At 45.6% G+C, this 26127-nt stretch overlaps 1 protein-coding gene across 1 annotated transcript in view; it reads right to left on the bottom strand.

Annotated features, from left to right (window-relative positions):
* Window positions 1-1828: 1828 nt before the first annotated feature.
* T265_11520 (hypothetical protein) overlaps window positions 1829-26127 on the bottom strand; it is a gene marked incomplete at both ends in the record, with an annotated part of 79199 nt that continues 54900 nt past the window's right edge. The window contains 17 exons of the mRNA XM_009178198.1: window positions 1829-2849; window positions 4325-4541; window positions 4630-4926; window positions 5538-5848; window positions 7205-7582; window positions 7703-8154; window positions 8549-8958; window positions 10312-10447; window positions 12314-12533; window positions 14507-14797; window positions 15496-15761; window positions 16735-16949; window positions 17372-17897; window positions 20127-20599; window positions 21651-21774; window positions 22311-22826; window positions 22905-23040. Coding sequence (XP_009176462.1) covers window positions 2423-2849; window positions 4325-4541; window positions 4630-4926; window positions 5538-5848; window positions 7205-7582; window positions 7703-8154; window positions 8549-8958; window positions 10312-10447; window positions 12314-12533; window positions 14507-14797; window positions 15496-15761; window positions 16735-16949; window positions 17372-17897; window positions 20127-20599; window positions 21651-21774; window positions 22311-22826; window positions 22905-23040 — 5395 coding nt within the window. The remainder of the gene's footprint in view (window positions 2850-4324; window positions 4542-4629; window positions 4927-5537; window positions 5849-7204; window positions 7583-7702; window positions 8155-8548; window positions 8959-10311; window positions 10448-12313; window positions 12534-14506; window positions 14798-15495; window positions 15762-16734; window positions 16950-17371; window positions 17898-20126; window positions 20600-21650; window positions 21775-22310; window positions 22827-22904; window positions 23041-26127) is intronic.

Genomic DNA, 26127 nt, shown 5'->3' with positions numbered 1-26127 from the left:
CACCTCCAGACATTCACTCAGGCAATCTGGATAGAAACTGACAACAGGAACGCCACTGACATCGGTTGGCAGCCATATCTTGTATTGTCTCCAACCAGGCACAGTGAGAATCACGCGGTCCCCATCCTGGAAGGCGAGTAGCACCGACAGCACCCAAGCGTTTCGTGATCTCCTTCATACTCCTCTGCCAAGTCAAGGGTTGGCCACCTCTCTGTTTACGCCACTCTGAATTGGGCATCGAAAACAGCACTCTCTTCGACAAACGATGGTTCGGCATACGTAACACATGTCCCAACCAACGCAGCTTCTGGTGCTGGACACAGAATAAGAGTAGCTGATAATTGATCTGCGTCAGGGGACTCAATGGTTACATCCCATGAGAGTTGGATGAACATCCTTTGGTTCAAGTCTGATTTACGTACACTGAAACTGCTTAGGGGGAGGTTGAGATTACAACACTTTTGAGATCCGTAGCAGTAGTTATTTTATTGGCAAGGCCGACAGCCAATGTCTGTCTTTTCACGATAAAGGTTCTTCATCTCCCTGGATTCCTCAAGTAATTAGAACTATTCCTATGCACACGCAGAGTTATACGTCTCCTTGAACGTTGGAACCCAGGCAAGTGTAATTACTGAAAAGCCTTTTCCTCTTGGTTCGATAGTGTTTCTTGTGTGTAGCATGGTCTCGGAGACAAATCTGGATTGATATCCGGTTAATATCCTTGGCCAATAGAGCCGCCTGAACTGATGTACTCTTCACGTGACTATTACCAGAAAAGACGAGGGTTTTTACGATCTTGCAAGACATAACTGTGTGTGCTCTGTAGACGTAATAGTAAACTTGTACTTGGTTCGTTGTATCCAAGTTTCAGCTTGGTTTGATTTGACGTGTGCTAACGACGTCTGTGCAGCGTGCGACGGATCAAGGGAATTCGCACCTTTCTGGTTTACCTTCGATCTATAGTTGGATAGAAGTGATCCTCAAAAGAAAAACAGTCACATCCCAATGAGTGACCAAATTCAAGTTGAAAATCAGGTGGTTTTTCTTTCACCATGCATCCGAAAATCGCCGGGGGGGGGGAGATTATGGGATTAGTTTACCGGCTCCAGAATTTTTCTGTATAATTCTGTACTTTACAGTCCAGAAATGTGAAACTACTCCGGAGGGTTGTTCAGGGTGGGAGTTTTCCTGGACGAATATGAACCATATAGTAGTTCTTAACGTATACAGTTCTGGCCACGTAGGTGTATGGTGCATTGGCTGGCCAGGATCATATCGTTTTACACATAGATGCCTCAGGCGTGCAATCCTCACGACTTCGTGTAGTACGGATGAGAACTTTCTTAAGACATCACACCACCAGCTGTAGACCGTGGAAGGGTTGCAAGTGTTCCGACTCATCAGTTTCGCTCAACGATGACGCTAAAATGAAAAGTAGCGCGGTGCATCAGAGGGGAATGATAGCTTATATCCCACAACTACGACTCGAGTATTACGATGTTTTGTGAGTGGGCATTTTTGCTTCACATTTGAATTTTGAAAATTCCTATTGAAACATTCCGAGTTGACTGCGCAGTTTTTCTATCGATTGGGAATCTGTCCTTCATTTTGTACAAAATAATTACGCTGGTTTTGCAGATCTGTCCACATCCCAGTAGGGCCTATCAGCTGAGCCAGAGGGTCAAAAAAATATAACCGCTTAGCTGATATTTCAGACCGTTTCGGGAATTAAAATGGCGGGGGTGCGAACCCGGATCGCTCATTTGTTTTGTTCACTACGTAACCCAACCATTAATCCGAGTAGAGGACAAGCCTTAGTGATTTGCTAATTTAATTTCGTATAAAACAGATAAAAGAATGAAAAAGAGAGTGGATTCAAATTGCACCTTGTACGGTAAAAAGGCCGTGTTAAAACACTTCATGGGAAAACCAATCGTGTGTGCGTGTGGAGGAGAAACAAGGCCAGGCGTTGCAAGGTCATACTGGAGAGTACAATAATTTGAACGGAAATACACTATGATAGGAAAAGAAATACTGTAACCCCTAATATCATGATTTTCTGTAAGGTCGAACGGAGGACGGATAAAATCGGGCTAAGCATGCAAAGTTTTGTCTGAGGCATAAAAACGCCGGTGAAATGTCCTGTGGGATTTGCTTACTGAAATAAAGCATAAGTAGCATGAAGACGACGGGCCTTTTGCAGGCGCCAAAAACAGTTGACATGCAAGCCTAAATGCAAGGATATGGAGGCGCTCAACATAAACAGCCAAATAATGGGACAATTTCGTCAGGAGAATACTTGAGAATTTATATCAGGTATTGTCACCTGCTCCAATGAAGGCGGATACAGCAAACTGATCGAGCGGGTTTTGAATTAACCGGGTGGAGAATGATGTGCCACAAACGATACGATTTAGTAGTATTAACTACATCCTTTTATAGCCTTTATTCGAAGTTCCGGATCGCTGGAACAGCGAGGCAGGCGACACCTACGCCTTCGGTGTCTTGTAGAAATGCTTTTTCCGGAGGGCTGACGGCGTGAGAGGGAAAGAAACACTAATCCAGTCTTGAGATGATGTAGACCGATGGAGCTAGCCACTGAGGATGACCGACTCAAAGAGCTCATACATCCAGGAAGAACGAAGGGTTGTAGATCCGGGGGTAGCAGGCTGCGGACTCGGGCAGCACGGCGTTTGAGGCGGGCGAAACCGGCATTGTCTTCGTTGACATCGCTCGGTCGTTGTGAAGTGCGACTAGACTTTACTCGGCGAACGGCCTTACGCTGGCGATCACAGAGACGTGCAGACGGCGCGGCGGATCGTTGGGCGTTGTGATGATCGTCCAAATAACTAAGGAAGCGGACAAGTACAGTTGTTCAAAGATACTTCGAGGATGAGATAAGGGGAAAACCGCTGACCTAGATTGTTGTTTTGGAAAAGTGTGTAACTGAAAAGTTTTTTCTAGCGACTGTAGTTAGAAAGGCTGCAGAGAGGCTCACGCAATTCTGGAACCCATAGTGCGACGAATGATACCTGCATACGGAGTATAAATTGAAAATGGCAGAACGATTTTCTTTCAGGATACCACAACACCAAGAATCACTGATATGTTAAGTGTACGGAAGTAACCTATGACAACCATAGTCACCGTGTGGACAAACATGATTATCGCGTAATGACAACGGCGAAGTGATTCGGAATCCTAAGACACAAAATCCAAGAGACCGGATTGTGGCACCTGCTTTGTGAATACAACAAACAGTCGTACACAGTCACATAGGGTGCTTCAATGACCACAAGCATGCTGTTTCAGTCACCTTATCCCAACCAGTAGATGAGTTTGGCCTATATGCTAATCGATACCGTTAGGTTACTGACTAGCTATCGGTTGGGTATCATTCCTAAGGTGGCTTGCAACTGTGGCGTTGTGGATTCAACAGCCAGTCTAACCTTCCAACTAACTGGCCTTGGACCCGGTTGGCTCTGACGGCATTTTATACTCTTGGGGCACGTTACCCAACATTCACTGCGCAAGCAATAGATTGCGATGAATAGAAGGATAACCGACACGCTCACGCACAAGCGCGCTCTATTAGTGCACGGAAATCGGTGTGTACGTCACAGATGAGGCCACCGAAGCTATGAATACATACCAAGGTACAGATTTATGAGACACAGCTAGGCTATCCTGCAACAACACATCTACTATGGATATTCACTAGTTCAAGGCAAGATATTTCCCACGTATCCTGCAGAATTGGAGGCTGTCAGTCAAATGATTCGGGGGAAATTCCGATCCGTTGGGTGGTCATGTCGATTACAGTTCGGTGTGCGTAGGTGGACAGTATTGCCGCTATGTTGTGCTAGTGTTAACATCGTTCATCTGTAACACCCTTTCGGTGCCTAGCTGCCACGCCACTCGAAGGAAGCACGAGGGCTGGGATATTGCCAGGTTGCCCAAGCCTAGACAGAGGAAGTCGAGAGGCAGAGGTGGGGTTCGAACCACGGACCTTTCGGTCAGTAAATTCGCAGTCTAACCACTTAGCCATCTCGCCCTAGTGTTAGCAAGGACGTGTCTCCTGTATCCATCGATCCAGCTGACTTCATCTTTGTTTTTCAGCCTAATTCACATAGTCTGTATAGCCTAGCATGTTCCCGATTTGTTGTGAATCATGATCATCTACTGATGACTGACAAAAAGGAGTCAGTTTATTCGTTTTTTTTGTTCAGCCTGGGAAAATACTCATCTGGGTTAACTAGGAGGTGGGGTGTTTCTAGGAGATGGGATGTATTGATTCATAGATCCAGGCTCATAACGAACTAACCTCTTTTGATGTAAACCATCGGCTTCCGGATCGCTCATCGTGCCATCCTTTTCGTCCGAGCTCACTTCCGACAGGTCAGATGTGAGCAGGAGGCCAGCAAGAGCATCGCCTACAGGAGTAGAGTCGTTCAAACAAGTGGCACTCAGAGAACGTGGTCGGACCATTAGACAGCCCAACTCTCGATCCGGATAAGAATCCGAAACCCATGCACCGGAGTCTACAAAAAGAAGCAGTGTTAGATGACGTTGTTGTAAGAAGTGAGTCAAATATGCTTTGAACGGCGGTTGGTCCTATGTGAAACTCACTAAGTTTGGAACAATCCTCTGCGTATTGAACCGTTTCATTGACGATCTCCTCAAAATCACTAGCATCCGTTCGAGCGCCATAATCCTCGTCGAAGTCATCATCATCCAACTGTGAAGTGACGGATGTGACTGTCTCACTGTCTGCTGCGCTGGCTAGGCCACGACGGTGACGATTGCGGAAAGAGGCCTGACGCGAACATGGGGTACTGCGCTGTGGGTCCAGAGGTAGCAGAAACAGATGCGGGCGTGGAGGATCATGTAGTGGGGATTTGGGTCGAGGCTGCGAGTGTTTTATCTCTGAATAAATAAGGACCGGTATCTATTTTGAGAAACTGGTAAAGTGGTACAATCAACACAAACTGAGACCCAATCATATGGGAATACAGGGAGATATTACGGCAGCCAATCAGTAGTCTAGCCTCTTTAGAAATCTAACGTCACGTCCAACGTTGCTCACATGAGACTGGGTTTGTGGTGACAGTGAACTATTCGTTTTTGTCAATGATGACCAAAAGCATGTCTGGTGCTTAGTCACATTGATCTATACTACTAACAGGAAAAGAACTCTCGTCAGATCAGTTACGGCTGGTGCAGAAGGTACGCAGAAATGTGGTATCTGATACGCCTGAAGACTGAAGTGCGCGCCATTTCAACAATGGATGAGTTAAGTGGGAAATGGATGGATGACCGAGTTTCATTTGCATACGAGACAATGCAAGATTCCAATATTTGGGACGAACGTCTCTCAAAAACACACAAAAAAAAATTGCAACTGCTGGTTATCTAAAACATTCACATACAAATAAAAAAGTCACTTTCAAACATGAATAGCGCCTTAAGAAGAATAAAGCAATCAGTCATAACCGGGCTTCAGTAGGTTCCCTTGTGATGAGCATGTGGAAACATACCTGGAAAGTGGGAATTCTCAGTCAGCAGTCCACCTGGTACCACACCGTTAGCATCCTCAAATGACTGGACGTAATCTGAAGCTGGGATCCATCCCATTGCCCGGAACTGGCGACTGATCCGCTGAGCTTCCGCAGCGATTTCTGCGTCAAACATTGCTCTGACCCCACCCCGAAGATGTCTTTCTGTAGACCCAACACGGGACGGACGATTGTTGTGCAAGGACGGTGTTCCATTCTGCAGTACCGGAGAGTTTGACGTTTCTGAATGAGGGCCAGAAACGCTAGATCGGTCCACGTTGTCATACTCGGAGCTGAATGGCAACCGTTATATTGGAAAATATGGAGGAAATGATCATCGATGTGCAAAACAATACTGATTGCACTAGAGCGGTAAAGTCACCTACCGTAAATGTGTTATACAATTCTCCCTTCAACAAACTGAAAATAGAGGTCTCTTCGTAAGAAAGAACAAACAAATCTCGAATGGAGAATCATGTTGAAGAGTTTCTGGGACATCGATAGGGAGAGAGCCACTACAACTTGTTTGTACAACGATACTCCCGACCCTCTACATAATATACTATATATAACGTATAATACAAACATTGAGTGTTGCTACGAGTCATCGATAATCAATTTCATCTAATTTGGCCTTGCTTTCGGTTCGCCCTCCTACCAACGTGTGGAATTATTTCCGAAGAACCTGATAGGAGGATACATCCCAAATAGACAAGCCTCGCAATGCAAAGACTGCTGGCACGCGGACGATTACGGGTATCCGACTAGGGGTTTTGGAGAAGCATCCATCAGTAAGGTCCGGTAATATATACCAGCGTTCGCCCGCCATACAAGCATGAGGAAAGAAAAGAAACGGATTCAGACTTCGTGGACTAAACAGAACTATGGCACCGTAGTGAGAGAAACGCTGCTCTAACGAGAGTCATGTGGATATAAGTAATATCATTCTTTTGTCAACTGCGCTATGGCAACTCCGCACAGATGTTAAGTATGACCAAGCGAATTTCGGGAGTTTAGATTTTCAAAAGGCCAGTGTTGAATACTCATCAACAGAACAGCCCGCATGTGTTTTCTAAGTCCTTGTTTTGGAGTTCACCGTTTTGTGGTAAATAGACTGGTACGTGGAACAAATCCGTAGTAGCTACTGTTGCAGGGAAACACGGATATACGTGGTTTGATCAACGGATAATCTGGTACGGTCATTTAAACAGTCACAGGTTGGTTTTTGCTACCATTCAAAGGTGACCGTCTTCTGATTGGCTATCAAAATCGTGTTGCCCACAAACCCCTATTGGTTGTAGCTGAAGCCAATTAGAGCGGACTTGCTGATTTCTTACTGGTGGCAACCTATTAGTATGAATCCAATAACAGCACCGTAGCCAAAGCAAGCGGTCATCGTCCAGTATTTCAAAATCAAGTATTAAACGTTTTAAATGCATTCTCCTGCCTCCATAGAACCAACTGGATACAACCATGAAACAAAAGCAGAAGGTAACCAGCTTGTGTTGGAACCGAATAAATGCGCTGCTACCTGCTTACCACAGATATGTATGAAAAATGAGAGGAGCATCTACTGACACAACAAAAGGCAGTTTTGTTATCCAAACAACGAGAACAATAGTTTCGGGTCGCATTCAGCTGATACTCACCGTTGTTGATCCACGCTACTCGCCTGACTTGCAGCTGTACTTGGTGTTCGGTTCAGACCTTTGGTTGGTTGTAATTGATCGGAGTTAAAGATCGCGGTCTTGTCGGTTGGTTGAGCAGGTTTTATCCCATCGATTACAGGAAGTAGCCTACACGTATTCGGCGACTGCACCTGTCCATTGGTATGATGATTAACACCTGACATAGACATCTGAGGCGAACCTGCAGCACCTGGAATGACCGTTGGAACTATGACGTTCATCTTTGGTTGACTGGATAAGCTACAAGGTGATAGAACTGATTTGAAGATCCCTCCCTGTTTATAGTCGTCATCCACATCAGCATCATCACCGGTATCGTAAACCGAGGAAGTTGCGTAGCTATGATAACACAGAGAGGAAGAAATCGAGACTAAATCAGAAATTCCCGCACTAATTAAACAAACCAGCTTAAGTAGATACAATCCGCAAACATGGGAAAACGATAACCGAGCTACCTACCAGCTCATAGTAGCAGTTCCATCATCAGGCGGCGGACGTTGCCAGTGGTACTTGTCTAACGGTTTTTGAGATGACCGGCCATTGGAAGACGAGTGATTATTCGGCAGTGACGCGTTCGGATGACTCAAATTATCGTAATCTGACTGGCCGATTTCATCAGTCGCAGGTGAAGTTATTTGCCGCGTAAAATTCGGGAGACTCACTGGGGCGATTTCCGGAAGCGAGGGTTTGCCTGGTCTTGGCGAACACTGTAACTGTATCGAATGCTCGCTAATAAACTGGGGCCCTGGAGGGAAGTAACCACCAGCAACGCGCCCATTCTTAGCAGGGTCTACAGAGTTTTTGGTCTGCTGCTGCTGTTGTAGCAATTCGGATGGAACTAGTCGCGAATGACCCTGAACAGAGTAGGGATTGATGTGAAACACTCCCGGACGGTTATGATAGGCAAACATCTAAAAAAACAACATGAGAAAAACAGCGGAAGAAAAATTGTCAGTACATTAGACTCGACAAGCTTCATCCACATGAACCATCTTCAACTGACCAATGACCTTTTATTACAGAGGTGAAAGGAGCCCGAAACTACTGACCGGAGGGTTGGGAACAAACCGCTTTTTCTGTTGCTTCTGTCTAGACGGTAACTCAGCACAGGTGTTTGCTACAAGATCCATAGTGGTTATGCGTCGACCGAGAGCCACAGCTGAGCGACTTTTTTACGTGTCAGAGGGTGTGACCAAGAAATCAAGGCCATTCTCTAACTAGTTTTACCGCGGTCATCTCACATAGCGAACACACTTTCTGTCTGTATAATGTACCAGCGCGGAATGCAAAAGAAGCTGCCCTTACCTCGTCTCCATCTGACTCACAAATACACTCATGCGGAAGAGACAGCGGGACAAAGGCGGCTTCTAGTAGAGATGGAGCCTGACGCGGGTCGATGGGTTCATCTGGGCTATTCAAACGGCTTGGTTCCAACTCATCTGCCAGTTCGGACTCGCGCGCATCCAGATCCGGATTGGCTAGCAAACTATCTGTCATACAGCTTTGGGGAAGATGAGTAGTACCCATAGGGAGATCCAAATTGAATTGATTTGTTGTCAGTGGTCGCTGTTGGGACCAGCCAGGATAGATTAAGGGACGAGTGAAGCTGGAAGACATTGATTCCGGCACGGCGCTCTGGTCCTCATCCTCAATCTCTCCATGAGAATCTCCTTCATCCTCGTAGTCACCAAAATCTCCATCACAGCTGGTGATACCTGTCGGGTCACAGTAAAACAAGAATGGACATGAAACGAGATAGAGACATTCTGGTTAAAACAGGTTTTAACCAAAAACATATTGTAATAGGAAAGCAGCTTGTTTCTCTCAAAAATATTGGAAATAGCGTTTAAATATTGATTACACCGGCCAAAACATTTGGTCGGCAAGCTGACAGGCTTCTCAGCTTCTTTGTCTGGAATGTTTCTAACCAAGACGTCTGCCAGTGCAGTGTCATTTATGTTTGTATTTGAAAAGGTGGACGTAATCGTATGTGTTTGCGTGTGCGAAGGATGGAGTTTTTTCGTGTTCTCACATAAATTCATCGAAAGACGGACAAGCACAACTCGAAACCTTTGAACGAAAATTTGACGCTCCTCTGCCCTGCTTCATTCCTGTCGGTCTTGGGCGAAGCAAGCTTTTCTTACCGTCCGTTGGTTCAAGCAGTTGCCCTAAGGATATATTTCCTAATTGATTAGGAAATTTTGTGAATGAAGGGCGTCTTGTAAGAACGGATTAGGCTCTGTGGGACTGTACGGTAGCAGTCAGGTCACGGTGAACATCTTTTCGCTCGGTTGACTATTCATCATTGTCAGTTGACACACAAACAAACCAGTAGCTATCATGATTGGTGCCGTATCCTGTCTTAGGTTCGAGCCCGTCACACTGATGATCTAACAAGAAGATAGCGAGTTGATGATTCATAAAGATGTCATCTCAAGTTTTCAGGGGAGATCTTAGAAACAGTTCGAACATGATTGTTCCAAGAGCATGCGACCATGCTTGTTATGGTGGCGTGAACTACCAGATAGTATGTTATCATCACTTGCTTGAATCCACAATGGGTTTGTGTACCGAAAGTCATTGAAAGTGACCTCTGCAATGAGGATTGGGCTTGAAATCGACAAGTAAGTAGTAAGCGGTGAGGGAAGTGTTGAGGCGGGAATGCCCTTTCTGTTAAGTACTTGGGAACTATTCCAAAAGCATAAAGTCATGACTTTCACTTAGAAACTATGGACATGCCATCAGAGTAGAAGCGTTGAGGGAAAACAAGGCCTAGATTGTTGGCTTTGTCTAGCAAATGAGATAGCGTCCGGTCCTGGTTTCCGACGAGGCTTGGAACCGACTGAAAATTCGGTCCAAGAAAAGTTTGAAAACCCACCACCGGCTTTTTGGCAAACTCCTCGAGAGCGAGACGTGATCCTGTTATACGGGGATCAGATGGGTTGAACTGCACCGATGAATGCAGCAAACCAACTATGCACCTAATGATGTGGATTTCGAGGCTTCAGATGAAAGCGATGTTCACAAAATAGTGGTTCACGGATCAGGATGGCGAATTCCAAACGTACCGTCATCTGCAATTGAGGGCTGGACAGCCATACTCAGTGGTCCCAAGGAATAAGTGCCAGCATACTCGCCATCTATTGCGTCCACATCTGAAGCCGGCGGAGATCCGGTGTCCTTGGGACTCTGTTCACGGAAGTCCTGTTAGAGAAATGAGGTAAGTGAGAACTATTGGAAAGAAAAAGGGAATACCTGAAAACCTCGTGCTATGGTCAACGCGGTGTACATGAAAAACAGCAGTTGTTCGCACATTGAGTGTGTGACCGATCTCGCCCTCCCAAAGGTAGGACAAATAGTTGTACCCAGAATCCAACCATCCTCTAGCGGGACACCCAGCGGATAAGGCCGTGGATTAATAATAATATTACTAACAATAGTTCAGCTGTAACACCCTTCCGATGTCTAGCTGCCATGCCACCCATAGAAGCACGATAATAATAATATTACTAACAATAGTTCAGCTGTAACACCCTTCCGATGTCTAGCTGCCATGCCACCCATAAGAAGCACGAGGTTTGAGACACTGCATGGTTGCCCAAGCCCAAATAGAAGCAGTCAAGATGTCGGGGTTGACTTGAAACCACGGGATTCCGGTCGGTAAGTTCGCTCCTTAACCACTGATTACTATTGCCACAACGAACCGGGTTCGGAACTCCACATGGATGACTTCAATTTGGCTGGCGGCTACCGCCCAGATAATCTTCACTTATTCTGGTTCAGAAGTAGGGGTATAAAAAGGGTTTACCTTCAGTGACATAGGGAAAAGCTAACGGCAGAATGACGTCGAGATGATGTCGTTTATTAACTTTACTCATCGCGAAATAGCTCCGAACAAGAGTTCCAAATTAAGATATTGTCGTTTTTGATATCTCTAGGCCCCAAAATGAAGGCTAAACACATAAATAAGATCGACAAGTATTGAGTTCGTACTGTGAACCTCCACGACTCCTGCTCCGATTGTTCTGGAAAAAGAAATCTGAAGATTATCAAAAGATCCGGCTACTTTAAGTAAGCATGATTTATCCAGATTCCAGTTCCTGTCACTCATGACGGGGAAAGACAGACTGGGTGATAAGCGGATGCGGATAAGTGGTCCATGGCAGTTGTGCTAACACGGACCGTAGAGTTCACGCGAAAGGTCACAGTGAGCACTCGTCAGTCACAGTCAGCACTTGTTCTGACTGAAAGGATGTTACGAGTGAAGGATTAGTTACCACAAAGGAAACTACTCACAAGGTTGCTGAAAACTCTTCGCAGCCCACGACCGGTTTAAGTTGAGTCTACCGTGAAAAAAAGGTTCGCAAATGAGCGTATTTGTCGAAATCAGTCCAATTTGGGTTCAAATAGAACATAAGGTTGATGGAAACTCGAGGTCTTCGCCTACCTGACGAGCCTCAAGAAAGGCAAAGCCGGCTGTGGGCTGTTGAAGAGTTTTCAGCAAACTTGTGAGTAGTTTCCTTTATGAAAATATACTGCGATATCTCGAAAATCGTGCCAACTGAAACCTGAGGCGGCCTGTATGCAGCACTTTTAGTTGTAGAATATCATGAACGAGAGATTCAGTTGAGTCTCTCGTGAAGACCAAGTTTATTTGCAAATGAGTGTATTTCTCGATTATTTACCATCTTTTGCAATGGAGTGACATTCGATTGGATGACGAGGCCACTGAAAAAAGTGGAACCGCAGCTGTTTAGTGAAAATCTAAGTGCTCTTGTTTTCAGGTAGTACGAGTGACACAAATCAATAGTGCCTCAGTTTCAGACACATTCCCTCAAATAAAGAATTTTGTGTAGAGATGTGGCACAAATACTAGTTTAGAGTAATGAAGAAACTTATTAGGAGACTTGCCGATGGAGCAGTTTCTGGTTGATTCGTCTTTGGGTTCGTTCGCGCGGCTTTCGTTAGGGCGATCCTGTCAGACTGCAGACAGTCATCAGGCCAAAGCTTCAAATTTTTATCTGTCCCAAGATGTGCACTGCTGTTATCGAGTGACGATTCACGCTTCACTCCTCCGTATCCGGTGTTTCCTGGAGCACTTCTAGCGGCTGAAGATGTTGAGGAGGAAGACGGACCGGTGTGGTAAGGTTGATTCCCTGCTACGTAGTTTCCTGAGCCGTAGCTCACTGGTGTAGGGACCAGATTGGTTTTATTCAATCCCATCTTGCATTGTGGGTAACTACCGGGACTTGGAGGACGTTGGATGTCTGGGAAATCCAACATTCTATCACTAGAGAGGTAGAAACCACATGTACAGTGTATTACTCGACTGAGACCAAGGTCATAAAAGGTGAGAACACAGATACTATTCCGTAGTTAGTGGTGGTGAATAGAAAAACGGATTCGAATGTATTACAGAATAACGGGGCAGTTTGAAAACAGTAGCAAAAGGTAAAGTTTTCAAATAGCACCTAACTGTGGAAAGGAAAAGAAGGAAGAAGTTACAGCCAAAAATCAGGTGTCACAAAGTTGAAGCGAGGAACGGTATTCAATCCCCAGATACTGTTCAAATGAATCAAGTGATTTGAGTGTCATGAAATGAAAATGATTTATCCCCATTCGTCATAGCCGACAATTTTCCCGTTTGTCCTCGATTTCCGTCTGGGGAAACACCACAGCATGAGCCTTTAGAGGCCTAATAAGGTTCGTCACTGCAAGCCCTTGGGCTACAGGTTTGAATCATACTTCCTCACCTGTAGCAAAGACGGCGTGGATTAGTTAGATCTATTCGAAGCAGAAAAACCGCATGTCCCCCAGACACTTCACTTCTGAGACGATTTCAAGAGATTAAGTTTGGCCAGGACAACTCAAGCCGATAACGTACACACCGCTCTCTACAAAGCAGGCTGTTCAACTTTGCTATTCATCTGTTTTAAATATGGGATGGTGATACGGCACACGGTGCTCCCCATGGGAAGAGGATAAGCGCATAGTGGGCAGCTTGTGTCGGACTAAAAAGCACCCAAACCCGAATACTGGAGGAACGTGCTTCACCTCAGTTCATTAAGGGACAGATAATGGTAAAACTCGTCTGGCCTGACCGTTTCCCGCCTGTATTAGATGCTACCAATAGGTCCATTGGATTCGCGTAAAAAGCGAAAATACCTCATAGTCTGAACAGGCAGATGGAGAAGAGGAAGGCGGATTCAAGAGAGTTGACTCAACTGGGAGTTCGCAACCAACCAAGGTGGTATTCGTGAAGCCAGTCCGTCCTATGAGAAGACCAAGCTATAACACAGTAAAGCGACTATACAAGCACAATCTACATGGAAACCAGGAAATATATTGGTCTATGCTAGTGTCGCACCCTCAAAGACCAAATTCTCTCGAGAAGCGGGCTGGATGCGTATTACTAAGGAAACGTAATATCACACTCAGCGGAGAGACGATACAAAAAAGCGTGCACTTAACAAATAACAAAAGTGTTCAATTCAAGCGGTGTTCGGATCGATCGAGAAAACTCCTGCGTTGAAACAGGTCTGTGGTTGCGCCATCCAGTAGCCCCACAATGATTTATAACTTGAAAGTTCTGCTTTTCAATGTAACCAACAGATCGAAACGCGCCAGTCTTTGTTTGCCCAAGTAACTGCCAAAATGGGTCATAAGTTCACCGTAACCAGGGGATGATTCGTAGACATTCACCAAAGCCTCACGAAAGTTAGTTGAGGCTAGTTAGATCACACTTGACACAACGTTGATTACAACGGGAACCACAGGCCTATACGTCGCGAAACAAAATCGGTCATTTTTTAACCTTGGAGATCACGCCACGGTCAATTATCGTGACCAGTAACTCGAAAGCAAGTATGGCCTAAGTGCACAGCAATGCTCACCTCAGTCTTAGCAGCTATGTCGAATTCGTTTAGTTCTATTTCACTCCTACTTGCAGAGTCTGGATCAAGTCGTTCGTTTGTCCTGACTTAGAATCCACGCCATAGTCATCCAAGCCTGACAATCAATCATGTGCAATGATTTTACGCCTGTTGGTTTGCGCCGCAGCCTAACTGATTTGATGGGCACCACCAAGGTGTCCATCTGGTGAGCTATTCCTGCCCGAAAACATCAGCAGTCAACATATTGTCGAATGCGCTCTCGAGGAGAGGAATACGAGTATTTACCATGGAAATTCAATCCGATATCCATTCGTCCCGAGGATATATTCACTCACGTAGACGTTACAACAAAACAATCAGTCTAGCTCACCTGACAACCAAACCTTCCTTTGTGCACGGGAGGCGGAACTTCGGAGTTGCAGGCATATCAATGGCACCATTGGTGTGTCCCAGTTCGGTTTTCTTCTCGAAAGAAGAACCGTGCGAGGAATGTGCCGTCCCATTTCGGTCGTGAGCTGATAACAAGGAAACCTTTTCAGACGATAGCTTACCATTCTTGGAATGGGTGGAGCTACTCCGAGTTGCCTGTGAAGTACGTCGTGTGCGCTTGCGTTTCCCAGGATTCAACAAGTTCCCTTGACTCTCGGTCATTGAATCGTACCTTAGAAAAGTCAACGGACAAATAAGACGTGAGATAGAGATGTATCAGGTCAGTGCCCTTTAGGAGGACAACAACAGTCTCGTGAAAATGGGCGGAAGTCATCCAACAGCAACAACAGTGAATGACCCTGACAGACATGGTTGTGTCATGTGACTTTGCAAGCAAGCTATCGCTCTCAATGCGTTGTCCTCAATCCCAGACATACCGGACAAACGGAATCATCAGTTTGACGTTAACAAACTGAATTGGCCACCGCCCTCTTACAAGGTGAACGAGTCCGTAGCAGTTAAAACCATTGCACTTCTGTGAACACCTTTTTGGCTAAAGAACCGAAGTGAACTCGATGATTTAGGTCTCTGGGTTGGGACTGCAACCAGGATTTATCAACTTTTCTTGTACAGGGGTCAAAAATCGGACTGTACCTTAGCCGCTATGCTTCCTAAAAATTAAATGACGGGCGCATATCAAACAGAAGTATCCAGCAGATTGATCGGACTCGATGAAAGATGAGCTACACAAATCGAAGGTAAACCCCAAATGAAAAATTTCTCTCCCTTAACTGTTCCATTCTTCAGGCGTACAGGTGGTAGATGATGTGCAAGGAATAACTGCTTGGGTCACAGGCGCTATCGTACACACGGAACTAGTGAAATGTGAACAGCGTACGATGCGAACACCATCGGTAGAATGCCACTCACTCGTTATCCGTATAGAGCGGATTATGATGGCTGACGAATTCTGTGCCTGACCCGGATTGCTCCTCCTCACGTGATCGTCCATTTGGAGTCACGAACTTTGAGGAGTCAGCGACACGATCAGTGTTGACCACTTCATCACAACCCACGGCGCAAGCTCGTTCGGCTGCCAAAAATGAGTCTGTTGAAGACAAGGAAACCGGACGAAGATGGTTGGCAGAGGGCCGCTCAGCCTGTTTGAGAGGCGTAGGAATCGGGGGTTTCGTTTTCTACAAGGATGAAAAAATCAAAAGCGATGAAAAATTATATGTGATGTCATGTTACGATGATGAAAACAAGTGCATAGTTAGTAAACCGGGTTGCTACTGCATTTGAATCTAATACAATTATGCTGTCCAAAAGTCATCTAGAAGCACTTACTATGAATACCATAGCTTGTCAGCGAATACTGTAGTCCTGAGTTATGGCGTACAACGGCGCGCATCAGAACAGAGAAGAGTATAACCATAGGTACCTGGTGCCCAATAAGTCGTTCTCATCCAGACAGTTGTACAAAACGTTTTATGGGTTTTACTGACAATGATACCAAATAAACACAAGCAGCGACGCCGTTTCAGCTTACAGCTGCCAGGTTACCCAGGCCGACAGAAGCAGTCGAGATTGGACATTCCTGTCAGTAATTTTGCACCCTAACCACTGAGCTGTCTCGAACTCGGGTTTTCGTGATGGAACATCAATGAGATGGCTCGAAGGTTAGAAATTTACTGGACTGGCCGGAAAGTGCGTGGTTCGTACCCGACCTCTGCATTTCGACTTCTCCTGTCTAGGCTTGGGCAATCTGGCAGTATCCCAGCTCTCGTGCTTCTTTCGGGTGGCATGGAAGCTAAGCGCCGAAAGAGTGTTTATCATCTATTTACATCAGTGAACCAAATACAGATTTCTACCTCATTGAAGTATGGCCTTGTAGTCTGCAGTCGTTTACGAAGGCTGTGAAAAACAAAAAAAATGGACAGCCCGTGTAACCAATCAGGTCCTATAAATAACGAACTTCGCTGTCACGACCCCTTTACTAATAAGGCTATGAAATTTCACAAATCGAGTGCGAGAGCTAGGCTGTTGATCCATCCCCACTATGAACAAATTTACCTGGTTTTGTCGTCACCCTAATAGAAAATGAATACTGTACCTATAAACCATACTTGAATTGACCGAAAAAAACGGTTAATGGTGGTCGCATCGTACCTCTGTTGACTCAGGTCCTATACGACATTGTTTCAGTCTCAAATCAAGTGGCACGCCATTCTCGGAAGATTTGTTCGGTATGTTGGGCCAGTATTCACCTCTGCGACCCATCATATGCGGCATAGGAGGCTGAGTGGACGGCCGCGGCTCAAGCAGCTGAGAGGTGACACGAGCAGGATGTGGTTCAGGTGGCTCGAAATTCACAATGGAGTAGTCTGAAAACAGAAGATGGGGCCAGATGAGCTATACTGAACAACCGATAGTCACTGTGCTCTTGTTTTTGACCGGTTATATGGAATACTCAAATAAGAGATTGAGACGAAGTGTGTTAGTTTTGCGATAGGTCGCTTCTAAAACTAATTTTGATGCCTTCTAAAACAAACCATGATCACCTTACCAGAGTCAAGCATCGATGCTACACACCGTGCTGCGTTGCATGGCGACAATGACGATGACAGTGGCGTGCATTGGTGTGCAATCGTAAAATAGCAGATAGTGGTGCTTCCGATTCAGTGAGGTTAGGTGAGCATGACTTAAACAGCCTGGATACAGATTCATATAAATACATCAGGACAATGAAAAACGAATATGCAATTCACACTAAAGGTCAATAAGTGTGATGGAAAGCGAAACTGACCATGCGTGTGGGCCGCCGCACATTGTGACACCACACCACGACGGAGCGCTTGACGTGTGATGGTTGCGGGTGGTTCGCTGTATTTACGCTCCGGTGAGGCACGAACATATGTATGATTGGTGACTGAACTATCACAGAGCTTTTCGGTAATGCTGTGCGAAGCATGCGGCCCGGCTATTGCAACACGTGGGGATTGAATTACATCGGGGTTTGCAGGCTGAATGATAGCTGGGCCACCGGGAGCATAAGACTGTTTTGGTTGAGCATAGAGACGCTTATGTGGTGGTGGCGGTGGTGGAACGACTAATTGAGACTGGTTCACCAGAGGGGGCTGCACTGAATGACCCCGACTATACGGCTGTGCATTTGGGGAGACACTAACGGTTTTCGAAGGTATACCGTGAACTACAGATACGGGTCGTGGTGATAAGTCCGGCACAAGCGGTTGCTGGATTTGTGAGACAACAGCTGATTGTCTCAGTGGTTGTTGAACATTGCTGGGTTGTTCCGTTGGAGCGGTTGTCGGCTAGATGTTTCAGCATAAAAAAGAACAGAAATATCCACGGATGAGAGCAGAACAGCTACATCAAAAGACCGTGTGTAAAAGAGTAAGAGTAACTGATGCTGAGTGATATTCCCCATGAAATTTAAGACAACCTAGGAAAGTAAAACAGCTAGCATACAAGCTTGGGCGGCTATTCAAGAAGTAACGTCTAACACAACCAATATTGTAAGTCCAAACTGCCCGTGAGCCTGGAAATGAAATATGTTGTATCCAGAAGTAAAATCTCTAGCAGGAGGTTCAGTGCAGCCGTGAACGTTGAGAAGCTCCGGCGTGTTCCTCAGAAACCTTCTGTCCATCCGCGAGACGGTTATCTTACCTGATGATACTCATAAGGAACCCAATATGATGTTCTCAGTCCGCTGGAAAGAAGAGGCTTCCCCTTCTCCTTGAATCCATGTAGGTTTACAAATAAGCGACTTGATGAGTGGAGTTCAGCGTGCACAATCTCCCTTCCCTAAATAGGCATCTTACCTCAATGAATGCACGTCTCACTGACTGGATTTCAACGAAAATTCTCAATTTACTGGTACACACCCTCACACTTAGCAGACTGATTATCACTAATACATGTACATCTATCCTTCCTTTCGGGAACGTTCGTTAGAGGTCATCGAACATTAACAGCTTGGTCCTGAATGAGAAAGTCACAGCGACGCGTAACTTTGTGGACAGTTGGCCCACTATGGTAAACACATATTGGTAGAATGCTTAGAACTGATTGGTAGTGTAATTTCGATTTTGACACAAGCGTGGACAACAAACCACACATTAATATAATTCGTACCCATATCAAAAACTTCATGCAGTCCACTACCCTGGTGACATTCAAAAAATGAATCGACACACCACGGATAGACGGATACATGTGAGGGCCGGTTATTGAAGTACAGCTACGTTCAGTGTTGTGTGCGATAGCGGAATTGAACCGATTGGAGAAAGACTCAGAGAGACGGACAAGTGAAGCAGTGTGGCAGAATGGCGATAACCTAATACGTGAAAAGAAACGGAGGTGGTCGAATGGAGGAGCATCTCAGACAATCACCCGGTAACTACTCTATCATCACAACACGGATTGGATTTCAGCCATGACACACTCACCCAGACAACGCGCAAGACTGAGAACCGATTTAAAACACTGTTTTATCATTACACTGGTAACTGATTATTCGAAACATGCCCACTGTGAATTCGTCAAGTGCCGCAAGGACTGACGTGGGTAGCCACGTTTATTGGAGTTCCACGATACATACAGGATTCGCTCTGCCTTGATAAGGAGTGGATTTCCATCTAAGACATTTCAGATCGATCGCAGATCCCCATTTTTACAGCGACTGAAATGCCTTCGTACAGAAATATTCTAACTCGATCAGACCCGAATTTCACATAGTACTTTAGCCTAGCAATTTGATACGACAACCAAATTCGTGTGCAAATGAAAGTACTTATCGAAATCTTCCGGAGTTCAAATAGGATATAGGCTTAACTGGAACATGGAGACTGAGCCTTATTGATAAGCTGTAGGAAGGGCGAAACTAATCATCGACTGTCAGAATCTCAGCGTCCTTATGAGTAGTGTGTTACGACCAGACAAAGTTTACTACCAATATCGGGATCGACAATGTCCCGGTTTCTGCATAATGTTCTAATCCACGACAACGGATGCAGATGAATAAACAAAACGGGTCCTAGAAGTTCGGAGTGTCGAAAAGGATAAGTTTGGACAGTACCATGCATGAAGATATTTCGTACTGTCACTTCAAACCAAATCCAACAACCGGATTGATTTGGAAGCGAAAGATATTACAGGCTGATGTGACCAGGCATCTTGCCAGGGTCCATCAAGTGGATTCCATTTGGTCTTCTTCGCCACCACAGCGCAGTTTTTTTCCAGGACCACTGCTTCTATTTGCTTTATGTTTTTCGTCTGGTCGGCCGGCCTATTCGATTCGTAAGCGTACGATTAACACTATTTCGCGTTATTGAACCCGTTTTCCTCAGATTATCGGTGTCGATACTTACGAGACTATATATCCGAAATGCGTACATCCTCCACTCTGTATTTTTGTCGTGTTACTCAAACTGTTGGAGTTTTAGTGGATTCGCGGAGTTTGACACGCGACTACAGTTCTAGATTAAGCTAGACAGCACAAGAAAAAAAGGAGAACAGTGTGATGTGTAGATAAGACTAACCATTTTCTGACTTCTCTGTCCCACGGCTCCCGTGTTCGGCTGTGGTGTTTTGAACGACGCGCGCTTGGCGAGATTAAGCATGGCGAATGCCGCCCGGTTAGCATAGTCCACATCCGGTTCGGGAATAGTTGCCAAAATTGAACAGAAGTGTAGTGGCAAACAAGGTCGAGATCGGTTGGGTCCTCCAGGGGCTGCGGAAGCTGGCACCTGAGCCGATAATAGAATGCGTCCGGTTTGTGTGTCGACGCAACGCCAGACTAATGGTTGACCAGATTTGAGAATGATATTGAGTCGAGCACAGGGGATCGCGTTGATCACATCGTCAGTGGCCAGCAATAAATGCTGTCTATTCAAAGCGGGTACATGGGATTCGTGAAGTAGATGAAGACAAACATTGACTGGATCACCCCATAGGTTGAATACTGGGCGTTGTTTTCCAATCAAACCCACAAGTGCAGGTCCAGCGTGAAGCGCTGCAAGGTGAGTCAAAGCAAAATGACGCTAAACTCGGAAAATGAATGAAAGGTAAGCGGACACAAGACAACAATAGAGAATGAGCACAATACATCCGGAGGACATTCGGGAGAAACATTTTCGCACTGGGTGGACATTCTCCAGTCCCTCTAAAGAAAAAGACAATGGTCAAAAGTGTCAAAAGTGTCCGTGGATGTGTTTGACCAGTAGTATGATCTGAAACACACGGCCCTCGAAATCAGATCACGAATTCGATGCCCCTGAACATCAATCACCGGAATTGGCGGAGAATTCGCAATTCATCGTAACTTTTAATGATCACCCAGTGAAGTAGTTACGAACAAGATGACTGATTACATCATCCACAAGTCACTACCACATCAGTCCCACTCTCCTACACATCCACACAGTGGTTCAAACAACAGCTTTACAAGCATTACCCAGCCAGGTCGATTAATCAGAGAGGAGCGACATCGTCCCATGACATTATTGTAGGTGTCCTATGCCTTCAAAGACTGATTGTTAAAATTCGAGAGCAGAGTAATCCATTGTGTTTACCTTTGCTGCTGCCTGCGTGTTACTGAATTCGGGCCTCATTGTAATATAATCCGAATAAGTTCAAACCAATTGAATATAACCCTGCTTAGATCAAAGTGTACTCGTGGACTGTTGATGATATCAGTGCTTAAACATTTGGTATTGGTGTCAGCTAGGCTGGGGAGCCTATGCAGGGACAGATGTGAGGTAGGGTTTCGGCCAAAGTTCGCATCTGGCGTCAACACGTACGAACTCCCCCGGGGTGGGCCTCAGGATTCATAATTGCAAGCCAAGGTGAAATACTTGCAGCTCAACACAGTGTAAAGGTGAACGCGCAGGATTCTGCTTGGAAAGACCAGAGGCCCGAGCTGACGACCATGAAGAAATGTGGTATTCAGCTTGTTCCGGTAATGGACTCCTTGATGGGGAGGGGAGTGAACATACTACGTTCTAGATAAAGACAACACCTCTCTTCGGGAAATCACCGCAACATGGTGAAAGTGATCTACTTACCTACACGGAGGTGGATAAAACTGTTGGTAGATCTAGCTTTGCTGTTCACTTCTTCACATGCCTCCAGTATCCTCTCGGTGAAAGTAAGCAAATGCGTCAAATGTTCTGTTCGTGAGTCGGAGTCCTGTTTTGGGGAAAAAAGTGAGTCAAACGTTTACGGAAAAATAGTTACACAACATGCTCTATCGAGACCACTGACTATCACAACACACAAAGAAGATGGTTGCCCTCTCTTATAGGTGGTTTCTATACCGGAAGGGCGTGAATTTTTTTTTGTATAACTGACAGGAAACGCTGTTGTCTACTCCCTTTGAAAAGCGTGGATCACTGGATCCCAGTCATTCACCGTTCTGTAGTAGAATATGATTTTGTCTACAACAGCAGAAGAATGATACCAAGTTGTCGAATAAAACGGATACAATGACATAAGCACTGTTCGAGCACACCACAACAAATGCTGTAGATTAAAGGGTGGCCGAAGGAGATGTTCAAGCCACTGCTAGCATAACATCTGACATCCTGCTTGCACTACACAAACGATTTCAATTCAATGTAACGTGCACGCTGCACCTGATTGAACAGACGGTGAGAAGTGGGAGCGCTCCGCAACGGAAAACCTGAAGGAAGCCGACATGGAACCGACTACAGGAAATCACTCACATGTATCGTATCGGACGGCAATAGTCCGACAGCATAGCCTATGGTAGCTCCACCGACGTGAACTTTGACTAAGCTGGGAGCTGAATCAATCAGTTGACTATCACTCATCCTTCCAATCAGAGAACCTCCTCCATCTCTGCTACTCTTAGAACGTTTTGTAACGCCTCCTCCGGTGGTTGCCAGGCCATCGATCAAGCTGATCATGTGGTTTAACAGCCGCAATCGATCTGCAATTTGGGCGGGTTCCTCTCCATCTTCCTCAGTGACTGCTGACTTGTCGGTTAGATCATTCGGTGTTCCAGTCATCCGTTTCATACTGCAGCTTTTAGCTCGAGGATCAGGACTGACTGACAGCTGGATAAGCACCAGTCCCACGAGGTGATACGGCTTGGAATACAATTCGCAAGCTCTGGATGGACTACAGAGGACCGCAACAACAAATCGTGGAACGGCTGAGATGAGAAGCCGAGCCAGTGCAAGTCGCGTTGCACTAAGTGACTGGACAGCCTCATTGCCCTGAAAGATGGAAAACAGATGGTAAATACCAAGGGTAGCAATAATAACTGCAGGAGACTAAGCACTACTGCAACTTACCTTAGTGATCCACTGTCGCAACAGACGTGTTTGATATTCCAGGTTGCGCGGTAGCACGAAAGCCAACAAAGAGAAGGCAAACAGACCATACCAGTGTTGTATTACTGTGGAGTGGAGCAATTTCTTCCCGGGAAAGCTGTCAGACACGAAGACAGGGTAAAGGAACATAGAGAAATTAAGATGCCAGCTTGGACAGAAAGGAGAATGCAAAAGAATTCGATATAAAGTGGAAGCTTCCAGGAGAAGTTACAACCAAGCGGAGGCCTGAACATCCATCCCCGTCGCCAGTATTATAAGTCCAAAGTTACTTAGAACACACATATATGAAGACAAGGATGCATTTGTACGTGCAGCCAAACAGGTCCGCTTTGTAAAGCTAGTATACAACTCTGATCACACGTTCAGGCATCATACAACAGTAGTGACGAACGTGCAAACTCTTGGACATATCCAATCAGCTACTACACCAATTTATCCGGAATAGTAAAGTAAAGCCGGTTATAGAGCCCAGACTTTCCAGGCTTCCAGTATAGAGATGAAAAAAAGCTAGATTACGTGACTGTAAAAGCAACGACCAATCTAAAACAACCTGTCGCGAGAGGAGATAGGTGCAATGAAGTTACTGGAGAAAGACAAGTCCATCTACGTTACCAAAGCAGACAAGGGCAATGTAACGGATGTCATGAATCGAAAGGACTATGAAGACAAGGTGCTCGAACACCTGACACGGAGTCCTTATACAGAAAGCCAAACTCTCAACAAGACCAAACTTTGGGTCAATAGGTACCACATCAAGCAAAACCAAAGCTCGATCAAACACGGTGGTATTCACTCGATTCTAAATCTACGAGTTGCCAAAACCACGCAAAACAGGCAATCCAGTAAGTTCCGTCACGGACTATACTATTTGTTCAAATTACAATTTACTTGAGCAGTTTGTTGAAGCCGTATTATCAGGTAGTCAAGTGAGTGACTTTTGGTTTTGTTAATATCCTCTAATCTATCTACATCACTGATGACAACGTAGCAATCAGCTTTTACTTAGGAGCTCTCTGTACTCGTGTACCAATCGACGACTGCTGTATAGCTGTGAGACTTGGCCTCTTCGAGCATCGAAACTGATAAGTCTTCAGGTGTTCGAAAATCGTTGTCTCAGAATCATAAATCGTATGGGTTAGTGTTCGCGTATCCGTAACCGAGGCAATTAGAGGGCGAGTTTTCGGTTGTGCAACGGGTACTTCCATTGAAGAATGTGTCCAGAACCAGAAGCTGTGTTGGTTGGGACATGTGATGCTGTTGTATCTGCTAATTCGCCAATCTGTTGTATCTGCCCGCTGACCCCGCTTCAGTCCCTACTGCCGAAAAAGACTCAGAAGGGAACCGTTCAGCTGTAGCACCCTTTCGGTGCCTAGCTGCCATGTCACCCGAAGGAAGCACGAGGGCTGGAATACTGCCAGGCTGCCCAAGCCTAGACAGGGAAGTCGAATCTGACCTTCCTGACAGTTGCATTTGCCAAAGAGAGTGCTGTTTTCCATGCCCAATCCAGAGTGGCGGAAGCAGACGTGACCAACCTTTGACCTGGCAGAGGGGTATGAAGGAGATTGCGAAGCCTTTGGGTGTTATCAGTGATGCTCGCCTTCCAGGATGCGGACCGCGTGATCCCCACTGCGCCTGCTTGGAGGCGCTATAAGATATGGCTGCTAACAGATGTCAGTGGCGTTCTTATTGTCAATTTCTAACCAGATTGCATGAATGAGCGTCTGGAGATGTAGGCACCACGGAATGATTGTGGTAAACAGCACTAAGTCCCTTCCCCCATCCATCTTTATTCTTTTCTCCACACTAAGGCTTTCAGATAAATCATGGTTGTACGGCATCGAAGAATCGATGCTGAACACTGATGTCATGCTGTCAAGGATGATGATCGACGAGTGTTTATCTTTTGCCCTCCTTTTTGAGCGAAGATATACCTCCAGTACAGAGAACAACCTTTTCTCCAGTCGGTATTAGTACTGGTGTTGAACTGTGCCTAAGGACCCCTTATTTCTTCCTCTACAGATAAACTGACGGTGTCGCCAAGGGCTCTCCAGGTTCATGCATAGTGGTTGATCTTTCCTTGCATCGTGCTGAAGCTAAGGCCTTAAGCGACTTCGCCTATCCACTACGCACCTGGCTGAGATAGGTTGACGACATATTTGCGCTCGTATCAGCTTCTCTAAACTGCCTGAACGAACAATGTAGTAGTATGAAAATCACGATGAAAACTGACGACTGTTAGTTTCCTCGGCTGCAAGCAATCAACCAAGGATTTTTAGTGACAATCCACAGAAACCCCACACACATTCAGACAGCTACTCCGCATCCACATTACGTCAAACGCGCAGCAGGCTGATCGCATCAAGGAAATATGCTCGAATGAGTCCGTACGAGCAAATGAACTGAAACGACTCAGTAGGGTTGTAGCGGTCATTCACTAGATCACGCGTCACAAACACTCAAACCACGTGATTGTACCAATTGTAACCTGAGCCGACAACATATACACTGCAATTTCCCATCCATTTTTGTTTACGCGGCTACCACCTGTGTCACGCGCCAGGCTTACGAATTTCAACCACATCAGGTCAAGTTGTATTCATGTTCTTGCAAGCATCAAACACGGAGTGACACCCCTCTCTTCACACAATAGATAGGCATACCACACGGTCCAATACACACACGTGCGCGCACAGGACAGAAAGTCAACCGAGCTCCACAAGTTTCCACGGCTAACTAGGGGACACGTGTAGCAGCTTTGCTACAGAGGGGACAGGTCCCGGGTCCGGACTTTGACTGAGAAACTGTCAACAAGTATCCTCAAACGATGAGTCACTTTTGGGTTTATTCCACTATCTTTATCAAGTGCACCTAACTATTGTATTCATCATCATCCTGGTAAAACAGATATTTGTTAGTGTTTGTTGCCTTTGATAATCAACTTCATTACGTTACAACTAGAGGACTAACGGGGTACTGCAGCAAAATGAATACCCCATGGGGCTCATTGTCTAACAAATGAGAACAGTTTGACAAGGAGAAAATTCAGAGCCTTCCGTGGGAATACCCTTCAGAAATAGCACCTCAGAAGCCATTCGAAAGGTATTTCGGGATTAAGATATTAAAACATTCTTTCGACGGTACCTTTTAGGGGCTTAGGACTGCACCAGCTGCGTCTACCAAACTT

Source organism: Opisthorchis viverrini (assembly GCF_000715545.1).
Source record: "Opisthorchis viverrini unplaced genomic scaffold opera_v5_515, whole genome shotgun sequence".
Classification (NCBI taxonomy): Eukaryota; Metazoa; Platyhelminthes; class Trematoda; order Opisthorchiida; family Opisthorchiidae; genus Opisthorchis; species Opisthorchis viverrini.
Note: the sequence above shows the minus strand (reverse complement) of the source record. Positions and strands in the feature narration are given on the sequence as shown.